We start from the raw sequence: 19,998 nt of genomic DNA on the forward strand, positions 1-19,998 counted from the left end.
ACATTATCCCTATGTACCCCTAATCTGCTGCCCCTAACATCGCCGACCCCTACATAATATTTATTACCCCCTAATCTGCCCCCCCAACGTCGCCACTACCTACCTACAATTATTAACCCCTAATCTGCCGACCGGACCTCACCACTACTCTAATAAATGTATTAACCCCTAAAGCTAAGTCTAACACTAACAACCCCCTAAGTTAAATATAATTTTATTCTAACGAAATAAAATAATTCTTATTAAATAAAATAATCCTATTTAAAGCTAAATACTTACCTGTAAAATAAACCCTAATATAGCTACAATATAAATAATAATTATATTGTAGCTATTTTAGGATTAATATTTATTTTACAGGCAAATTTGTATTTATTTTAACCAGGTACAATAGCTATTAAATAGTTAATAACTATTTAATAGTTACCTAGTTAAAATAATTACAAAATTACCTGTAAAATAAATCCTAACCTAAGTTACAATTAAACCTAACACTACACTACCAATAAATTAATTAAATAAACTATCTACAATTATCTTCAATTAAATCAACAAAACTAAATTACAAAAAAAACAAACACTAAATTACAAAAAAAACAAACACTAAATTACAAAAAATAAAAAAAGATTACAAGAATTTTAAACTAATTACACCTACTCTAAGCCCCCTAAAAAAATAACAAAGCCCCCCAAAATAAAAAAATGCCCTACCCTATTCTAAAATAAAATTTTTACAGCTCTTTTACCTTACCAGCCCTTAAAAGGGCCTTTTGCGGGGCATGCCCCAAAGAAAACAGCGCTTTTGCCTGTATAAAAACATACAATACCCCCCCAACATTACAACCCACCACCCACATACCCCTAATCTAACCCAAACCCCCCTTAAAAAACCTAACACTAAGCCCCTGAAGATCTTCCTACCTTATCTTCACCACGCCGGGTATCACCGATCCGTCCAGAAGAGGGTCCGAAGTCTTCATCCTATCCGGCAAGAAGAGGGCATCCGGACCGGTAGACATCTTCATCCAGGTGGCATCTTCTATCTTCTTCCATCCGGCGCGGAGCGGGACCATCTTGAAGCAGCCGATGCGGATCCATCCTCTTCTAACGACGTCCTAAGTCCGAATGAATGTTCCTTTAAATGACGTCATCCAAGATGGCGTCCCTCGAATTCCGATTGGCTGATAGGATTCTATCAGCCAATCGGAATTAAAGTAGGAAAAATCAGATTCAAGTTCGATCCGATTGGCTGATCCAATCAGCCAATCAGATTGAGCTCGCATACTATTGGCTGTTCCGATCAGGATGAAGACTTTGGACCCTCTTCTGGACCTCGTCTTGCAGGACAGGATGAAGACTTCTGACCCTCTTCTGGACGGATCGGTGATACCCGGCGTGGTGAAGATAAGGTAGGAAGATCTTCAGGGGCTTAGTGTTAGTTTTTTTTTGGGTTAGATTAGGGGTATGTGGGTGGTGGGTTGTAATGTTGGGGGGGAGTATTGTATGTTTTTTTATAGGCAAAAGAGCTGTTTTCTTTGGGGCATGCCCCACAAAAGGCCCTTTTAAGGGCTGGTAAGGTAAAAGAGCCGTAAAATTTTATTTTAGAATAGGGTAGGGCATTTTTTATTTTGGGGGCTTTGTTATTTTTTTAGGGGGCTTAGAGTAGGTGTAATTAGTTTAAAATTCTTGTAATCTTTTTTTATTTTTTGTAATTTAGTGTTTGTTTTTTTTGTAATTTAGTGTTTGTTTTTTTTGTAATTTAGTTTAGTTGATTTAATTGTAGATAATTGTAGATAGTTTATTTAATTAATTTATTGATAGTGTAGTGTTAGGTTTAATTGTAACTTAACTATTAAATAGTTATTAACTATTTAATAGCTATTGTACTTGGTTAAAATAAATACAAAATTGCCTGTAAAATAAATATTAATCCTAAAATAGCTACAATATAATTATTCGTTATATTGTAGCTATATTAGGGTTTATTTTACAGGTAAGTATTTAGCTTTAAATAGGAATAATTTATTTAATAAGATTTATTTTATTTCGTTAGATTTAAATTATATTTAACTTAGGGGGGTGTTAGTGTTAGGGTTAGACTTAGGTTTAAGGGTTAATACATTTATTAGAGTAGCGGCGAGGTCCGGTCGGCAGATTAGGGGTTAATACTTGAAGTTAGGTGTCTGCGATGTTACGGTGGGCAGATTAGTGGTTAATACTATTTATTATAGGGTTTTTGAGGCGGGAGTGAGGCGGATTAGGGGTTAATACATTTATTATTGTAGCGGTGAGGTCCGGTCGGCAGATTAGGGGATAATAATTGTAGGTCGGTGGCGGCGACGTTGGGGATGGCAGATTAGGGGTTAATAAATATAATATAGGGGTCGGCGGTGTTAGGGGCAGCAGATTAGGGGTACATAGGGATAACTTAGGTTGCGGCGGTGTACGAAGCGGCAGATTAGGGGTTAAAAATAATATGCAGGGGTCAGTGATAGCAGGGGCGGCAGATTAGGGGTTAATAAGTGTAAGGTTAGGGGTGTTTAGAATCGGGGTACATGCTAGGGTGTTAGGTGCAGACTTAGGAAGTGTTTCCCCATAGGAAACAATGGGGCTGCGTTAGGAGCTGAACGCTGCTTTTTTGCAGGTGTTAGGTTTTTTTTCAGCTCAAACTGCCCCATTGTTTCCTATGGGGGAATCGTGCACGAGCACGTTTTTGAAGCTGGCCGCGTCCATAAGCAACGCTGGTATTGAGAGTTGCAGTGGCGGTAAATATGCCTGTACGCTTCCTTTTTGGAGCCTAACGCAGCCCTTCTGAGAACTCTAAATACCAGCGTTATTTAAAAGGTGCGGGGGAAAAAAACCACTCGTAGCTAACGCACCCCTTCTAATGCAAAACTCTAAATCTAGGCGATTATTTTCTTCCCATACACATTGTGCTCCGAGGCATTCTTTTTTGTCTCACCCTGCACTAGGGGTGTTTTTTGAATTTAATATACCTTTTCCTGTTTCTACTATTTGCAAATGACATCACTTTTTAATCTCAAGCAATAGTACACAATCGGTGTGCTAGCTGGGGGCGCTGGTTCAGCTTGTATCAGTCGTTGGTATCTTCCTTTCCTTCCTCGGTTGTATAACTCTAGGTGCAAAATAGTGGTGCTGAAATATTAGACAATACACCATACAAAGGTGAATATCTGCTCACAGTGTATATTGCAGGTTACCGGCTCCTTCCCAATATGAAAAGACAATATCACAGATTCAGTAAAAAAGTTTGTCTTTATTTGGCTTAGTTGGATTGAGCCAAATAAAGACAAACTTTTTTACTGAATCTGTGATATTGTCTTTTCATATTGGGAAGGAGCCGGTAACCTGCAATATACACTGTGAGTAGATATTCACCTTTATATGGTGTATTGTCTGATATTTCAGCACCACTATTTTGCACCTAGAGTTATACAACCGAGGAAGGAAAGGACGATACCAACGACTGATACAAACTGAACAAGTGCCTCCAGCTAGCACACCGGATCTATTCACACAGACCTTGGGAGAGACTGTGGGACGGCTGCGGTTCACCAGAAGGGGAAAGTATTAATACATATTATACACCTGTTTGCATGTATAATAGTACACAATATCATTTATTTTTATTTCTTCTCAATTTAGGTTAAAGGAACATTTCCGGTCCCATAGGAATGAAGAGGAAAAAATTACTTTACCTTATAATATCAAAACTCTTGGTCAAATAGAGCGTTTAACTATCAGCCTGGGAAGCCTAACTGTGGACTGCAATGCCATAGTTATAGGTAAGTTGTATTCATTCAGACAATCTACAACATTTTCTGGTGAAAGGAATCAGAGGACCCCCCCTTGATACAATGAACATGCAAGATGCAAGAATTGTTCTATTTTATGCAGTGGCAATTCCGGGGATGCTGGGATGCGTTAGTATAGAACCCCCAAACCTCAAATGTATTTGCTGTCCTAAATTTTCAATATAGCATCTTTTTTCAGGTATGTTACTGTATGATGCATAAGGAGAGAGGTAAAGAAGGGTAGGGCAGGAAGATTAAAAACCTGAAAAACAATGTAGGAAAAGGGTACAGAAGATGAGATCTATTTTGCTTTGTGTTCAGGATTTTTCAATGTTGTCATCTACAATCTCCCCTAATTTTATGTTGCTGTGCTATATGTAAAAATGGTACAGATTGCTGCATCTATATGTAAGTGTATTGCTTTTCTTTTATATGTAGAAATGCTGGTAAATTGATGGTGAGGAGTAGGGATGGGCGAATGTTTCGCAACATTCAAAAAATAAAATACATTTTTAACACATTCTTACATGTGTTTAATGCAATAGTATTTCTAATGCTATCTTTAAATATATTATTTGAATTAGAAAAATTTGAAACTATATATTAGTAATAGTATTTCTAATTATATCTTTAAATTTAATATTAAAATAAGCAATATTCAAATTAGAAAAATTTGAAGCAATATATTCCCTCCCAGATGAACTATTGAATCTCTAAATAGTATTTGTGAACTCGAATCTTACATTTTTAGATTTCAAAAGTGGATATTCGATCTAATTATGAACATTTGAAAATGAAAGATGCAATCAAAAATTGGAAATAACATTGGTTTAATGAATTTTAAGGGGTTTTCGCCCTTATCGACATTCGTTTGTCCAAAACTAAATCCACAGGACTAGTCATTCTACCAAACAAATTGTACTTTTGAAGCATTCGCCCTCCCCTAGTGGAAAGTTGAAGTAGACAATGAAGTCTGCAGTTGCTATGGTTAAACGTGTCTTTCTGTGAGAACAAGGTACAGTGTGCAGATACCTACTCTTGGGGTGCCTGTACAGTGTGATAGAATTACTTTCATTCACTATAAATAGACAAAGGTATAGATAATTAAAGTATATGTGAATAATTACATATAGCCTTATGCAGCTTTGTAACATTTCCTAATTCACAATACTGTTCTAATAGTGCAGCCTTGTCAGGAATTTCATAACAAGCTACTCCCAAAAGAGAAAACTTACCTGTGCACTGTCCCCAAAGTATATGAAAAGGGGGTTTCAGTACCATATCTTGTCAAGCTCGCCTGTCAGGCAAACTAAAGCTAATACATTTCAATATGTGATGTATTAGAAATCAGTTATACCTTTAAGTGCTTCTACAACCTAAATAAAACATCCTTAACACTTAAGACTTGAATCTTGCATTGATTTGTATTTAACATCAAATAAAATGCATTCTTTAATGTCAGGGTAACTTACCCATGAACCACAAATACTGCCATCTGCCAAACAGAAAAATAATTATACATTCTTAATGCATTTTTTTAAGGATAAAAAAGATCATTTATGTCCTTGTAATAGCATTCTTAAGGTAACCTTCAGTATAAAAAGCATATGGCATATTTCTATGATTCTAAAAAATATAAATGAAACAAACTGAATACGTGTGTATTGCGCAAACAAGTTCATCGCAATAAGTAACATTGACATTTTTTTCTAGATGACAAAGAGAGAAATTTCTCACTTGGACTCCAGACCTTGAAATCCCTGAAGGTAATAGATTTGTTTTGCAACTTCAGTAAATAATACATTTCTAGAGTTGTTTAAAAAAACTACTTGCAGAAACTGTGAGTATGTTTTAGACATTCTACTAAAGCAGTGGCTTACAAACCTGTCATCAGACCTCCCTAACAGGACAGATTGTGAGGATACCTGAACTGGAGCACAGGTGAAATAATCAGCTGATTAGTAAACATGGTTACTAACCTGCTCTCATCCAAGGTAATCCTGAAAACCTGGCCTGTTGGGGAGGTCTGAGGACAGGTTTGAAAACCATTGTACTAAATGGATATAGCTCTACAGCTCCAGCATATTATTGCAATGCAAAGTGAGTTTTAAAAAAGACTGCTTTACTATATATTTAATAGGCATGCTGCATCTGCCACTGGTAACGGCACATTCTGCACGTGCTGCTGATCTCAGTGCTAAAAATAGGCTAAAACTGACTTTTTACTAAACATGGTTTGTAGAAGTGCCAGCTTACTGCCTGTGCCCCAGCTCATATGTCATTTATACAGGGCTCAAAACTTCCACTTACCTATTAGCCATTGGCTAGTGGGGAGTAGATATCCTAGTCAGTTTGCAAAGTAGGGGAAAAAAACATTAATTTAAAGGAATATTGTGGGGAAATAAGAAATGCTCTTTACCCATAGAACAGTTTTTTGTTTTTTTTAGCAAATAACTCCCTTAAAGGGATAATGTATTCAGGCTAGCAGTTGATACATCTTTTATATTCAAAGTAACTGCAGAGATACCTTTTCTACTACCTCACTACCTCTTCCTATATCAAATACTGCTGTATTAACAAGATCAGTATACGTGGCAGTTTCCACTGGCAAAATCAACTATTTCAAATAATTGTCCCATTTTTCAAGATAAAGTGTGTTTATTCACTGTGCCAAATGACCGGTTTAATAACTGTATTAAAAGGAACTAATTTGTTATGGTTTAAAATTTAAACAAAATGATTATACAATAATGTGTTTCAGGATGGCTAAACATATGCAAAAAGGGTGTGGGGTAGACGAGTGATTTGTGGGATCAGTGGCGAGTAACATTTTGGCCTGACTAGTAGCTTAGGATTTTTTTCAGCCCTGATTAATGAGCAATACTTTAGCAGAATAAATTCCATAAATCTGGCTACGCCTGAGTGATCCAGGTGCAGTTTGTGTGGTTTAGTGGAGGGGTCTTAGAGGCTCAGACGCTGAGTTGATTGGTACATGGCAGTGTCTTGTTGGTTCAGCACAGAACAGGTACTAGTGGGTCAAAAACTCTAATATAGAGTGTGTGGGAAAAAGAACGTAATGGGTCAGTAAATGGTATTTGCAAGAAAGTTGCCTAATATTTAAACTACTGTTAAAGGAGTACCCAACCACACAATTTGCTTGTTTACTATTAACATTTTTAATCAAAAGTAGATCTAAACCCTTTAAAAATGGTCGCCCAACGACTGCTGCAGTGTTTTTATGGTTGAGCTCTCACCAGAAAGTCAGCTGACTTAGGGCTCGTTTCCATTAAGCCATAATTAGGTGTGCGTGCGCTCACAAACCGTTAATTAAGCTGTCGGAAGCAATATCGTTCACCGACTGCTTCCAACGGCCCGTTATAACTCAATTTCGGCAACCAGACTCTGGCTGCCCTAAACATTATCGTGTCCCATCCAAAGTATCAGAAGCCGCTAATCTTTAAATAAAACCAGGTTTCCAATGCCCCCACAAACCGTTAATACACTGTCAGAGGCTGCCAATACATTAACAAAAATTACAGCCAGCTCAACTAGATGTAAAACAGGAAAAAGGTGCTTTTTGAGAACTTTTTCCCATTGAAATCTAACCCAACACGTCCAAACCCCTCTATCCGCCATCCCCCCAGATCGCAACTTATAATAAATGTATTAACCACTAAACTGCCATTCCCCCACATCGCAATCTAGCTATTTAATCTATTAACCCCTAATTTGCCATCTCCCACAACGCAATCTAGCTATTTAAACTATTAACCCCTAATCTGCCGTCCCCCACAACACAATCTAGCTATTTAAACTATTAACCCCTAATCCACCATCCCCCACGATGCAATCTATTTAAACTACTAACCCCCAATCCCCCATCCCCCCACAACGCAAATAACTAATCACTAAAACCCCTAAATTAGACCCATTAAATAAATTTTAAAAATACTAAATTATAATTAAAATAAAAAATACTAAATTACAATTAAAATATATAATTTATATTTATTTAAAAATAAAACCTAAGATTAAATTACAATAATTAAATCGAAAATTACAAAAAAATAAAAAAAAGTCTAAAATGACAGAAAAAAATAAACCAAAATAAAAAATAAAACCTAATCTAATACCCCTATAAAAAAAGCCCCCACAAAATAAAAACACCCCCTAAATCTAAGACTAAACTACCATTAGCCCTTAAAAAGGGACTTTTGTAGGGTATTGCCCTAAAGCGATCAGCTCTTTTACCTAGAAATAAAAGAAGTAGTTTAGTATTAGATTAGGGGGTGTTTTCATTTTTGGGTGGGTGCTTTTTTATTTTTATAGGGGTATTAGATTAGGTTTAATTTTTTTATTTTGGATAATTTGGCGTATTTTTTTCTGTAATTTTAGACTTTATTGATTGTAATTTTAGATTTAATTTTTGTAATTTAATCTTAGGTTTTATTTTTAAATTAATGTTGGGATTCTTTATTTTAATTGTAATTTAGTTTTTTTTTTAATTTATGTAATGGGTCTAATTTAGGGGGTTTAGTGATTAGTTATTTGCGTTGTGGGGGGATGGCAGATTAGGGGTTAATTGTTTAAATAGCTAGATTGTGATGTGAGGGAATGGGGGTTTAGAGGTTAATACATGTTATTGTTAGTTGAGATGTGGGGGCATGGCGTTTTAGAGGATAATACATTTTATTGTTAGTTAAGATGTGGGGGCATGGTGGTTTAGTGGTTAATACATTTTACTGTTATATGCAATGTGGGGACATGGCGGATTAGATGTTAATAGATACTTTGTGATATGGGGGTTGGCGGATTTATTAGTTATTGCATTGGGGGGGGTGACAATTGATAGGTAGATATTGTGCATGCGTTAGTTATTGATTTTAACAGCGAGCGACGGGGAAAATATACGCGCCACGCTTGTATGAGGCGCCGTGTATGCCATCGAGTGTAGTGTAAGGTCAGGTTACCATAGTAACCTATTAATGTTTTAGAAATCCGGAATCGGGTGAAAGCGGTAAAACAACGCTAACTTACACCTACACGAAAACTATTTCAAAAGAAACCTGGTACTAAAATGGAGGCTTAAATTACTTTTAGCTGCCGGCAACTTTGGTAGCTTGCGGCTCCATTTTTAACAGCTCAATGGAAACGAGCTCTTATTTAGCTATGAGCAGCTTTTGACACACAATTTCATCAACAGCGCTGGCGATACTGCTTTAGACTGTACTTAACCCTCGGCAGGCTTAGCGATCATATTGCAAGTTGAAAGTAAACGTGATTGCTTGATTACTGCGACTTCAGAGCTCTGATTAACTGTTTCGTGAAAAACAAAAAAACTTACAGAAAACACATCAGAAATATATTACAAAGTACAGTTGCATTAATAATAAAACTATCTAATAAAAAAAAACAAAAAAAAATATCGCACAGAAAAGTTATAAGGGATCAAAATACGTCTCTGGTGTTAGAAATAAAGGCTTTAACATAGAGATACATATATATATATATATATATATATTGTACATGTCTACAGATGTATATGTATGTATTTATATATCTATACATGTATACATATGTATTCTCTGACTGTCGAAGACTCTATTCTCAACACCTCACCCCAAGTCTGCTGTCTTGGGGTCACACTTGACTCAGAACTCACATCTTCTAAATGGCCTTCAAAAACACAGCCTCTCCTCCCTCCAATCTATTATAAATGCTTCTGCTAGACTCATCCACCTAAGTTGCAGATCTACATCAGCTGCTCCGTTCTGCCAGTCTCCACACTGACTGCCCATACGCTCCAGAAAACAATTTTAAGTATTAACCCTAACCTATAAAGCACTCAACAGCCTCACTCCCAAATTAATTTCCTCTTTCATCTCCAAATACTCCCTGATTTGTCCTCTACGATAAACCTCTGACCTACGTCTCTCCACTCATATTATCTCTTCAACACTCCCATCTCCAAGACTTCTCACGTGCTGCTCCTGTCCTCTGGAACTCTCTACCACTCTTAAAGGGGGCATTATACACTCTTTTTTTTTGCATAAATGTTTTGCAGATGATCTATTTATATAGCCCATAAAGTTTTTTTTGTTTTTTTTAAATGTATAGGTTTGCTTATTTTTAAATAACATTGCTCTGATTTTCAATTAGCACATTTAGGCAAAAAAGCAAGCGGGGATACTTGCCTAGATGTGCTAATTTCCTATGCAACAATTTTTATTGATTTATATATATATATATATATATATATATATATATACACATACATACATACATACATACATACATACACATATATTTATATTTAGTAAAAAGAGAAGCCAATGGAATAGATTAGCGCTATTTCTACACAAAAAAGACATGAATAAAATACATATAAAAAAATAAATATATGAGTAATAATCTAGATATAGTTGTAACCTAAACACATGTATATGTACCAGAAATGGAGTAAAATGGTAGTAAATATAGACTATAAACAAATGATTTTAAAAACGTCCTCCAACCAATGTTCTAGATGATATTTCAGATGATATTTCTTATATGAGCATATGCTTTCTCTCCTGAGTATATATATCTAACGTTCCTACTTACAAGATAAAACCTCAATCCTATGAGGTAAGTTATTCGCACTGCAGGGGGGCACTTCTATAGTGCATATAGTAGACCAGACTAAGTCCTGTAGAATTTTAAGACTCCTGGATTTCGTGCTGTTTTCTAGATGTATACTAACGTTTCCCTCTTAATGTATGGTAGGCTTCCAGATTATCCGTGTGGATAGCTTCTGATTTTTGTCCCTCCTGCCTCTCGGATATAGGATCTCTTTCTGAATATGGTAGAACTCCCAAGGATCTCTCGCAGAGTTTGGTGTTTTGTATCAGCTTTTCTCAGTTCAACTGTAATGTGTGTGTCTCTCTCCTAGTTGGAAACACTCTGAATGCTTCAGAGTGTTTCTGACTAAGAGACACACACATTGCAGCTAAACTGTAAAAAGCTGATACAAAACACCAAACTCTGCGAGAGATGTGTAGAAATAGCGCTAATCTATTCCCTTGGGTTCTCTTTTTGCTATATATTATGTTGAAGGTATTTGCAGGAATAGTTTATTTCGCTATATACTTTCTCTTAAAGGGATAGCAGCATATATTTCTAGCTATTATTTGAAGGGAAAATTGTGATCTAGTTTAATTTTTCTGCCCCCTTTTTTTGCGCCCTTCTTTCCTCTTCTAGTCCAGTATATATATATATATATATATATATATATATATATATATATATATATATATATATATAAAAAGATACAAAGGTAACTCAGGATAAAAGGAAAGCTTTATTTAATCCAAGTGGTAAAAACAGACTAAAGCTTAGTCTAAACTGACACAGCCTTAACGATTAACATACAGTGAATAAGGACTGCTGGGTTCCTGCTGCAGACATGTTTCGTGCCAGGATAGCACTTGTTCACTGCTTACAGGATACCCAGACTCCTCTATGTTTAAATAGGGAATTTCTTAAAGGTACATATACATTAATTCAAACATCCTTATTGTTTTTTACTGTTTTTTACATCCTTATTGTTTTTTACAATTCTATGTGAACTTGGATACCAAAATGGATACCAAAATATGATACACTATCTCTAGTTTCTAATATTAAACTTTAAATTTTAAATTTTTAAATATTATAACCAAGCACATTATTATGATGGAGAGTGACATAAAATTTGTAGGGGAACAAAATGCAACACAAATAAGCTTTTTAGACATAGACATCTTTGTGAAGTCAGGTTCCTTAGAAACTAAATTATTCAGGAAACAAACATCAGGCAATACTACCCTAGAATTCAACTCTTGTCATCCACGACATACAATACATGGTATACCAAAAGGGCAATATATTCGAGCCAAGCGTAATTGCTCTAGTCTTGAAGACTATAATAAACAAGCAGACATCATAACGGAAAGACTAATGGCCAGGGGCTATGATAGTAATATATTGAAGAAAGCTCGTAGCAAGGTTGATTTAATATCCAGAGATATGTTATTAGTGTACAAAGCTAAACAAAGCAACACTGATAATAAAAAATGTAAGCCAAAATTCATTACAACATATAGTATGGAATATCCTGAAATATGTAAAATTATAAGACGCAATATTCCAATATTACAAATGGATCCAGGATTAAAAGACATTGTAAGAGAGGGATGTGATTGTGTCTCAAGAAAGGGGAAAACGATTGGAAATTATGTGTCACCATCTGATTGTACAAAGAAGTCAGGCAATACATGTTGGTTACAACAATGAAAAGGCTTTTTTAAATGCAGAAAGAAAATATGTAAGACCTGTGACTATGTAACGGAGGGTGACACATTTACTTCAACTACCACAAATAAAATACATAAAATAAATTTTTACATCAATTGTACTACAACTCATGTAGTTTACATGTTGACCTGTAGGGGGTGCCAAAAGCAATATATTGGAAAAACCAAAAGATCCTTAAAGGATAGATTTTTGGCACATTTAAGATCTATTGAAGATCCCGAATCTGACACCCCAATTGCACGGCACTTTAGGGATAACCATAATTCAGATATAAAATTACTATCGGTTCAAGCAATAGACCATGTTCCACAATGGAGGAGAGGGGGTAGTAGGGAGGAGAAATTGGACCTAAGAGAGGTCTTCTGGATTTTTACAGCCAGTACCTCTATCCCCAATGGATTGAATTTTAGAAGAGACATTGATTTATGTGTCTAACTAAATATATACCCCTTTAAATCTTCCTAAATCTTTTTTAATTTTAATTTTCACAATTCTTCTTAATGAATCCCCAACTTACTAACTTGTGTCTCTAAACAAATTAGGTATGTCTATATGCTACATATATTTTATATAGACAAGTGCACACTAAAGAGGTGATTAATTATATAAATAGGGCTTTAAACTATATATGATACCATTACTGAGAGAATTAGCAGTATTCTTTTGAATTAAAATGTTGAATAACACTATATATTAAACAAAATTGCTATATAAAAAACTCTCCATCATAATAATGTGCTTGGTTATAATATTTAAAAATTTAAAATTTAAAGTTTAATATTAGAAACTAGAGATAGTGTATCATATTTTGGTATCCAAGTTCACATAGAATTGTAAAAAACAATAAGGATGTAAAAAACAGTAAAAAACAATAAGGATGTTTGAATTAATGTATATGTACCTTTAAGAAATTCCCTATTTAAACATACAGGAGTCTGGGTATCCTGTAAGCAGTGAACAAGTGCTATCCTAGCACGAAACATGTCTGCAGCAGGAACCCAGCAGTCCTTATTCACTGTATGTTAATCGTTAAGGCTGTGTCAGTTTAGACTAAGCTTTAGTCTGTTTTTACCACTTGGATTAAATAAAGCTTTCCTTTTATCTTATTCTACTGGAAGTGCCTGAGTTACCTTTGTATCTTTTTACATACCTGTACTGTGGGACAAGCAGTAACTACTCGGTAGCATATCCAGGAGACTCGGTGACGTCATTCTCCCCCCCCATTGGAGCTCCGAGAGTGCCGTGAGAGAGCGTGCAGCGTGTAAGGAGGAAGAGATAGAGCGCAACGCTGCAACTGTTGTGGAGTATATATATATATATATATATATATATAGTACCAAAATACCATCATATATATATAGAAATGTTTTTATGAATAAATAAAACATATTCTGCTATGTGAAGAACATTGGAATGTGAAATATTCATATCTTCATGTCGGGTTAGCGCAAATAAGAATATGTGATCGGGTTTGCGCAAGAGTGGGGTGTTAGGTTTTTTTTCCCAAATTTTTTTTCTCCACTGACTTCTATTGGGGAATGTATGAACGCCCAGACGATATTCTAACCTTGGATTTTTGCGCTAGTCGGGTTACCCACAAGAGCTAAAACAGTTTACTTTCAACTACTAATATGAGCACTACCCGATGAGCGCAAAAATAAAAAGTGAGGCTCAAGCAGGAGAGTTAATTTGCGCTCCACTCATAATCTAGCCCAAAATAAAGCTACATTATTCATTGCAAAATTATTTAAGATATAAAGGTTCATTATAACGCAGCTTACGATTTGTATTTAAAGGGACAGTATATTGTAAAATTGTTTTTCCCTTAATGTATTTTCAATGACTTGTTATACCAGCTGCAGAGTATAAAATGTATGAGAAATTGCATTTCAAGGTTTATTTGTGTATAGGTTTTGTGCTTTTAAACCACAGCCTATTGACATGGGTTGAGCTTCAGGTAATATCAGATCGTATTATGTTATCACTTTGTGTACACACACTTGCTTCCTTATCTTATATTTGTCTGTAAAACAAAGCCCAATAGAGAACACTAGAAAATTATAATTTTGTTACTTAAATATCCTGTGCCCCACTGGGAGTGTAATTTATTCTGCTGGCTGTGTTTACATAGGCTTGGCAATAGCTGAGACTCCAGTATACAAACTCTCATTATAGGTGGGGATACTACAGGCTAAATCAGATACTCCAAATGCCGAAATAAAGGTAAACGAGCTACTTGTAAACAATTCAATACAATCCAGCAGGTAAAATGGCTAATTGGGAACAAGTTAAAAGGTGTGTGTGTGTGGGGGGGGGGGCGGTAAACTGTCCCTTTAACATTTCTGAGCACATTTAGAAATTCCAAATATTTTTGAATGGTGTGTTTCAAAACATATATTTATGTAACTTTTGTAGCTTTTCATTTCTTTTTTAGTGCATCATAAACCTTGAAAAGAATTATCTTGAAATAGGAAGGACAGCAAGAGACACTCTGCCCTTCATTGTTAACAGGTACACAGTAAATATGAGTACTGTATATACATTTTACAAGTCTTCATTTGTCTGTAATATTAAACTGTACACTGTTACTTTTGCAACATATTGTGCAAACAAGCATAATATTTATAAGCATGACCAAAAACTGAATAAGATCTAGAGATACTGAGTAAATACCCAGTTTTATTCTAGGAAGCATATTTATCAAAGTGTATTTAAATAGCCTGAAAACTACAAAAGAAGGATTCATGTGACATTATTGGGTCATTCTGATACAAAAATAAAATGCTCTAATTTGTTAAAGCATTTCGTGTTACCAGTAATCTCCCTTGCAAGTTGAATACAGTGCATTTTACTTGTTTGGCACCACACAATTAATAACATGAAACACATTTTTTTTCTTTCATGATTCAGATAAAGCATACAATTTTAACCCCTTCACCCAAACAGACCTAAATATACGTCTTGCAGTACTTTGCCTATCGTACCACACAACGTATATATACAGGGAGTGCAGAATTATTAGGCAAATGAGTATTTTGACCACATCATCCTCTTTATGCATGTTGTCTTACTCCAAGCTGTATAGGCTCGAAAGCCTACTACCAATTAAGCATATTAGGTGATGTGTATCTCTGTAATGAGAAGGGGTGTGGTCTAATGACATCAACACCCTATATCAGGTGTGCATAATTATTAGGCAACTTCCTTTCCTTTGGCAAAATGGGTCAACAGAAGGACTTGATAGGCTCAGAAAAGTCAAAAATAGTGAGATATCTTGCAGAGGGATGCAGCACTCTTAAAATTGCAAAGCTTCTGAAGCGTGATCATCGAACAATCAAGCGTTTCATTCAAAATAGTCAACAGGGTCGCAAGAAGCGTGTGGAAAAACCAAGGCGCAAAATAACTGCCCATGAACTGAGAAAAGTCAAGCGTGCAGCTGCCAAGATGCCACTTGCCACCAGTTTGGCCATATTTCAGAGCTGCAACATCACTGGAGTGCCCAAAAGCACAAGGTGTGCAATACTCAGAGACATGGCCAAGGTAAGAAAGGCTGAAAGACGACCACCACTGAACAAGACACACAAGCTGAAACGTCAAGACTGGGCCAAGAAATATCTCAAGACTGATTTTTCTAAGGTTTTATGGACTGATGAAATGAGAGTGAGTCTTGATGGGCCAGATGGATGGGCCCGTGGCTGGATTGGTAAAGGGCAGAGAGCTCCAGTCCGACTCAGACGCCAGCAAGGTGGAGGTGGAGTACTGGTTTGGGCTGGTATCATCAAAGATGAGCTTGTGGGGCCTTTTCGGGTTGAGGATAGAGTCAAGCTCAACTCCCAGTCCTACTGCCAGTTTCTGGAAGACACCTTCTTCAAGCAGTGGTACAGGAAGAAGTCTGCATCCTTCAAGAAAAACATGATTTTCATGCAGGACAATGCTCCATCACACGCGTCCAAGTACTCCACAGCGTGGCTGGCAAGAAGCGGTATAAAAGAAGAAAATCTAATGACATGGCCTCCTTGTTCACCTGATCTGAACCCCATTGAGAACCTGTGGTCCATCATCAAATGTGAGATTTACAAGGAGGGAAAACAGTACACCTCTCTGAACAGTGTCTGGGAGGCTGTGGTTGCTGCTGCATGCAATGTTGATGGTGAACAGATCAAAACACTGACAGAATCCATGGATGGCAGGCTTTTGAGTGTCCTTGCAAAGAAAGGTGGCTATATTGGTCACTGATTTGTTTTTGTTTTGTTTTTGAATGTCAGAAATGTATATTTGTGAATGTTGAGATGTTATATTGGTTTCACTGGTAAAAATAAATAATTGAAATGGGTATATATTTGTTTTTTGTTTAGTTGCCTAATAATTATGCACAGTAATAGTCACCTGTACACACAGATATCCCCCTAAAATAGCTAAAACTAAAAACAAACTAAAAACTACTTCCAAAAATATTCAGCTTTGATATTAATGAGTTTTTTGGGTTCATTGAGAACATGGTTGTTGTTCAATAATAAAATTAATCCTCAAAAATACAACTTGCCTAATAATTCTGCACTCCCAGTATATATATTAAATTACAGCCGAGAGCTCGAGTTCCTGAAGTTCCAAGCATCTGCTGCATATTGAGCCGTAGCATGATCGGTGCTCCGGTAACCATATGAGGACAGATGCCTCATTGTTACACCGTTTAGCCACCAATAATCAAGCGTAACCCAGGTTTTGAATCAAAAATGGTCCGGCTCCTAAGCTGTACATTCCTGCTTTTTAAATAAAGATAGCAACTATTCCCCAAAATGCCAGGTTTTTTTTATTGTTGTGCAATAAACAGCTAGAAAATCCAGCGAGTGCCAGCTGCTTCTATATATATATATATATATTACACTTTGATGGTACTCACAGGTCTTTGGTAAAAGCAGAGCAGACATCATTATTCAAAATTCCTTAAAAGGAGATTACGTATGGTGCTGCAGAATTTTAATCCAACAGGACGTTGTCTTGACAAAGGCTTTAATGTAAGCCAAAACAGTGATGAAGATGAAAATATTTTAAGGAATTTTGAATAAAGATGTTAGCTTTTACCAAAGATTTGTGAGTGCCCTTAAGTTGTAAATAATATACATAAGTGTTAGAGAGAAGATGGTAGTGAGTGCATGGAAATACTAAGCATTTAATAAATAAATATATCCAACTCTGAAGAGAGACAAATACCACCGGCAGGTAGCCATATTCGGCCTTTGTTCTAAGCCAAATATCACAAATGCACATGTGTCTAATATATATATATAAACACACACGCGCGCGTATATACAGTATTTATGTATGTGTGTGTGTCAGGGTGCCAGGAATCAGACTGAGACGAGAAGTGCAAAAATAATCACACCTTTATTAATAGCAAAAAATAATAAAAAGTCCACAAGACAAATAACAAGCCAGGAGTCAAAACCAGAGCTGGTAGTCAAACGAGCCGAGTCAGGAGCCAAAGCGAATAGTCAGACGAGCCGGAATCAGGAACAAGGAAAACAGCAGAGTCAGGAACAAGCCAAGGATCAGGAACCAGGAAAGACGTCAGGCAGCCAGGTAATACACAGGAACTCTCACAAACAGGTCTGAGACAACGCAAAGGCAAAGCATACCGAACAGAGGCCATTTAAATAATAAGTGATGACATCACAATTCTGAGACTGCATCCTGTCTCACATGGATGATGCACACCAGTCTCGCCATAAAAGGAAGTGCAGGAAATGAGCAGCATCCCCCACAATGCACCACAGTCAGGAAGAGAGGTGAGTAAAATGGCTGCCAGCAGCACATGGCAAACACAACAGGGTAAAAACCCTTACAGTGTGTATGTATATCTATGTACATATGTGCGTGTGTGTGTATGTATGTATATATATATTTATATATATATGTGCGTGTATGTATATCTATGTACATATATGTGTCAAAAGTGAATACACCCCCTTGTAAATATCTTTTCATGTGACAACACTAAAGAAATGACACTTTGCTACAATGTTAAGTAGTTAGTGTACAGCCTGTATAACAGTGTGAATTTGATGTCCCCTCAAAATAACTCAACACACAGCCATTAATGTCTAAACCATTGGCAACAAAAGTGAGTACACCCCTAAGTGGAAATGTCCAAATTGGGCCCAATTAGCCATTTTCCCTCCCTGGTGTCATGTGACTTGTTAGTGTTACAAGGTCTCAGGTGTGAATAGAGAGCAGGTGTGTTAAATTTGGTGTTATCACTCTCACACCCTCTCCACCCCTTTCACTTACACTAACTTTTTCTACACCCATAAAGCGGAGATCTTTGACATCACTTTAATGAAAATCAAGGAAATGGCGTGCAATACCACTAGTTTTACTCCTTTGTTTTATAATGTCCCTTCTATGTTCTTTCATTCTCTCTTTTAGCTCACGGTAGGTTTTCCCAACATATTGTCTGGGGCAAGAACATGAAAGAACATAGACAACCCCTACAGTTTTGCATGTGATGTATCCTTTTATTTTGTGTGTGATACCTTTTGTGTCTTCTATCTTGTATCCTCTTAATAGATGCTTACACATTTGCATTTGTTACAGGGAAAACAACCATTTTTCGATGTGCTTTGTAACCAATTCCTTAACTCATTATTAACATAATGACTATGTACAATTTTGTCTTGTAAGGACGGTGCTTTCTTAGCTGTTAAAAGTGGGTAGTCACCCACCAGTTTGCGTATATCAAAGTGCAGTGTCAAGATATGCCAATGTTTTGTGGAGACTGGGACAAAGCTCTCTTGAAAGAGGAATGTAAATGGATATTCAATTTGGATACAGTACAACCTGGGGGCCTGAATGAAGAACTTAATTATGCCCCATTCCTAATTCTACATACAAACATACTAAACCACCCCGTTGCCAATACTTTGTTTTGTTTTGAAAGAGTTTAACTTATTTGTAAAATAAATGAAGAAGACTCCTTTATGTATTGGAATATAATCCTGGTAATTTGTAAAGATTGTAATTAATAAGGGACTATGCTATCAACTGGGAATATTAGGTAAAGCTATTATAGATTGAATGGAAAATAGTTGCTCTAACCCTTGTATCCCTTATCTATGCCCCACATAAATGTCTTTGGTGTTTCCCCCCCAAAAAAAAATAGAATGATAGACTTGTGATTTTTCCTCTGGAAGCATTCAGATGATCAATTGAGTATTTATTATCTGTTACTTGATGTCTGTTAGTCTATTGACAGTGACGGTTCAAAAACATAATTTATGCTTACCAGATAAATTCCTTTCCTTCCAGATAGGGAGAGTCCACGGCTTCATTCCTTACTGTTGGGAAAATACAACACCTGGCCAACAGGAAGAGGCAAAGACACCCCAGCAAAAGGCTTAAATATCTCTCCCACTTCTTCATTACCCCAGCCATTCTGCTGAGGGAACAAGGAAAAGTAGGAGAAACATTAGGGTATAAATGGTGCCAGAAGAATAAAATAAATAATAGGGGACTGCCCATAGACAAGAAAAAACGGCAGGGCCGTGGACTCTCCCTATCTGGAAGGAAAGGAATTTATCTGGTAAGCATATATTATGTTTTTCTTCCTAAGATAGGGAGTCCACGGCTTCATTCCTTACTGTTGGGAAAACTATGCACAAGCTCCAAAGGACACTGAATGAATAACCGGAGGGAACAAAAAGGAAGAGGCGGACTCTATTCTGAGGGCACCACAGCCTGCAAAACTCTTCTCCCGAAAGCTGCTTCAGCCGAAGCAAAAACATCAAACTTGTAAAATTTTGATAAAGTATGTAAGGAGGACCAGATAGCCATCTTACAAATCTGATCCATA

The 19,998-nt window shown here is 36.4% G+C and overlaps 1 protein-coding gene across 1 annotated transcript in view; it reads left to right on the top strand.

Moving 5' to 3' along the window:
• NRIP3 (nuclear receptor interacting protein 3) overlaps positions 1–18,803 on the top strand; it is a 105,335-nt gene extending 86,532 nt beyond the window's left edge. Inside the window, exons 4-8 of the mRNA XM_053689339.1 lie at positions 3,667–3,806; positions 5,529–5,581; positions 14,584–14,667; positions 18,576–18,581; positions 18,744–18,803. Coding sequence (XP_053545314.1) covers positions 3,667–3,806; positions 5,529–5,581; positions 14,584–14,667; positions 18,576–18,581; positions 18,744–18,803 — 343 coding nt within the window. The remainder of the gene's footprint in view (positions 1–3,666; positions 3,807–5,528; positions 5,582–14,583; positions 14,668–18,575; positions 18,582–18,743) is intronic.
• The last annotated feature ends 1,195 nt before the right edge of the window (positions 18,804–19,998 follow it).

This window comes from Bombina bombina, chromosome 7 (assembly GCF_027579735.1).
Source record: "Bombina bombina isolate aBomBom1 chromosome 7, aBomBom1.pri, whole genome shotgun sequence".
In the NCBI taxonomy this organism is placed as follows: domain Eukaryota; kingdom Metazoa; phylum Chordata; class Amphibia; order Anura; family Bombinatoridae; genus Bombina; species Bombina bombina.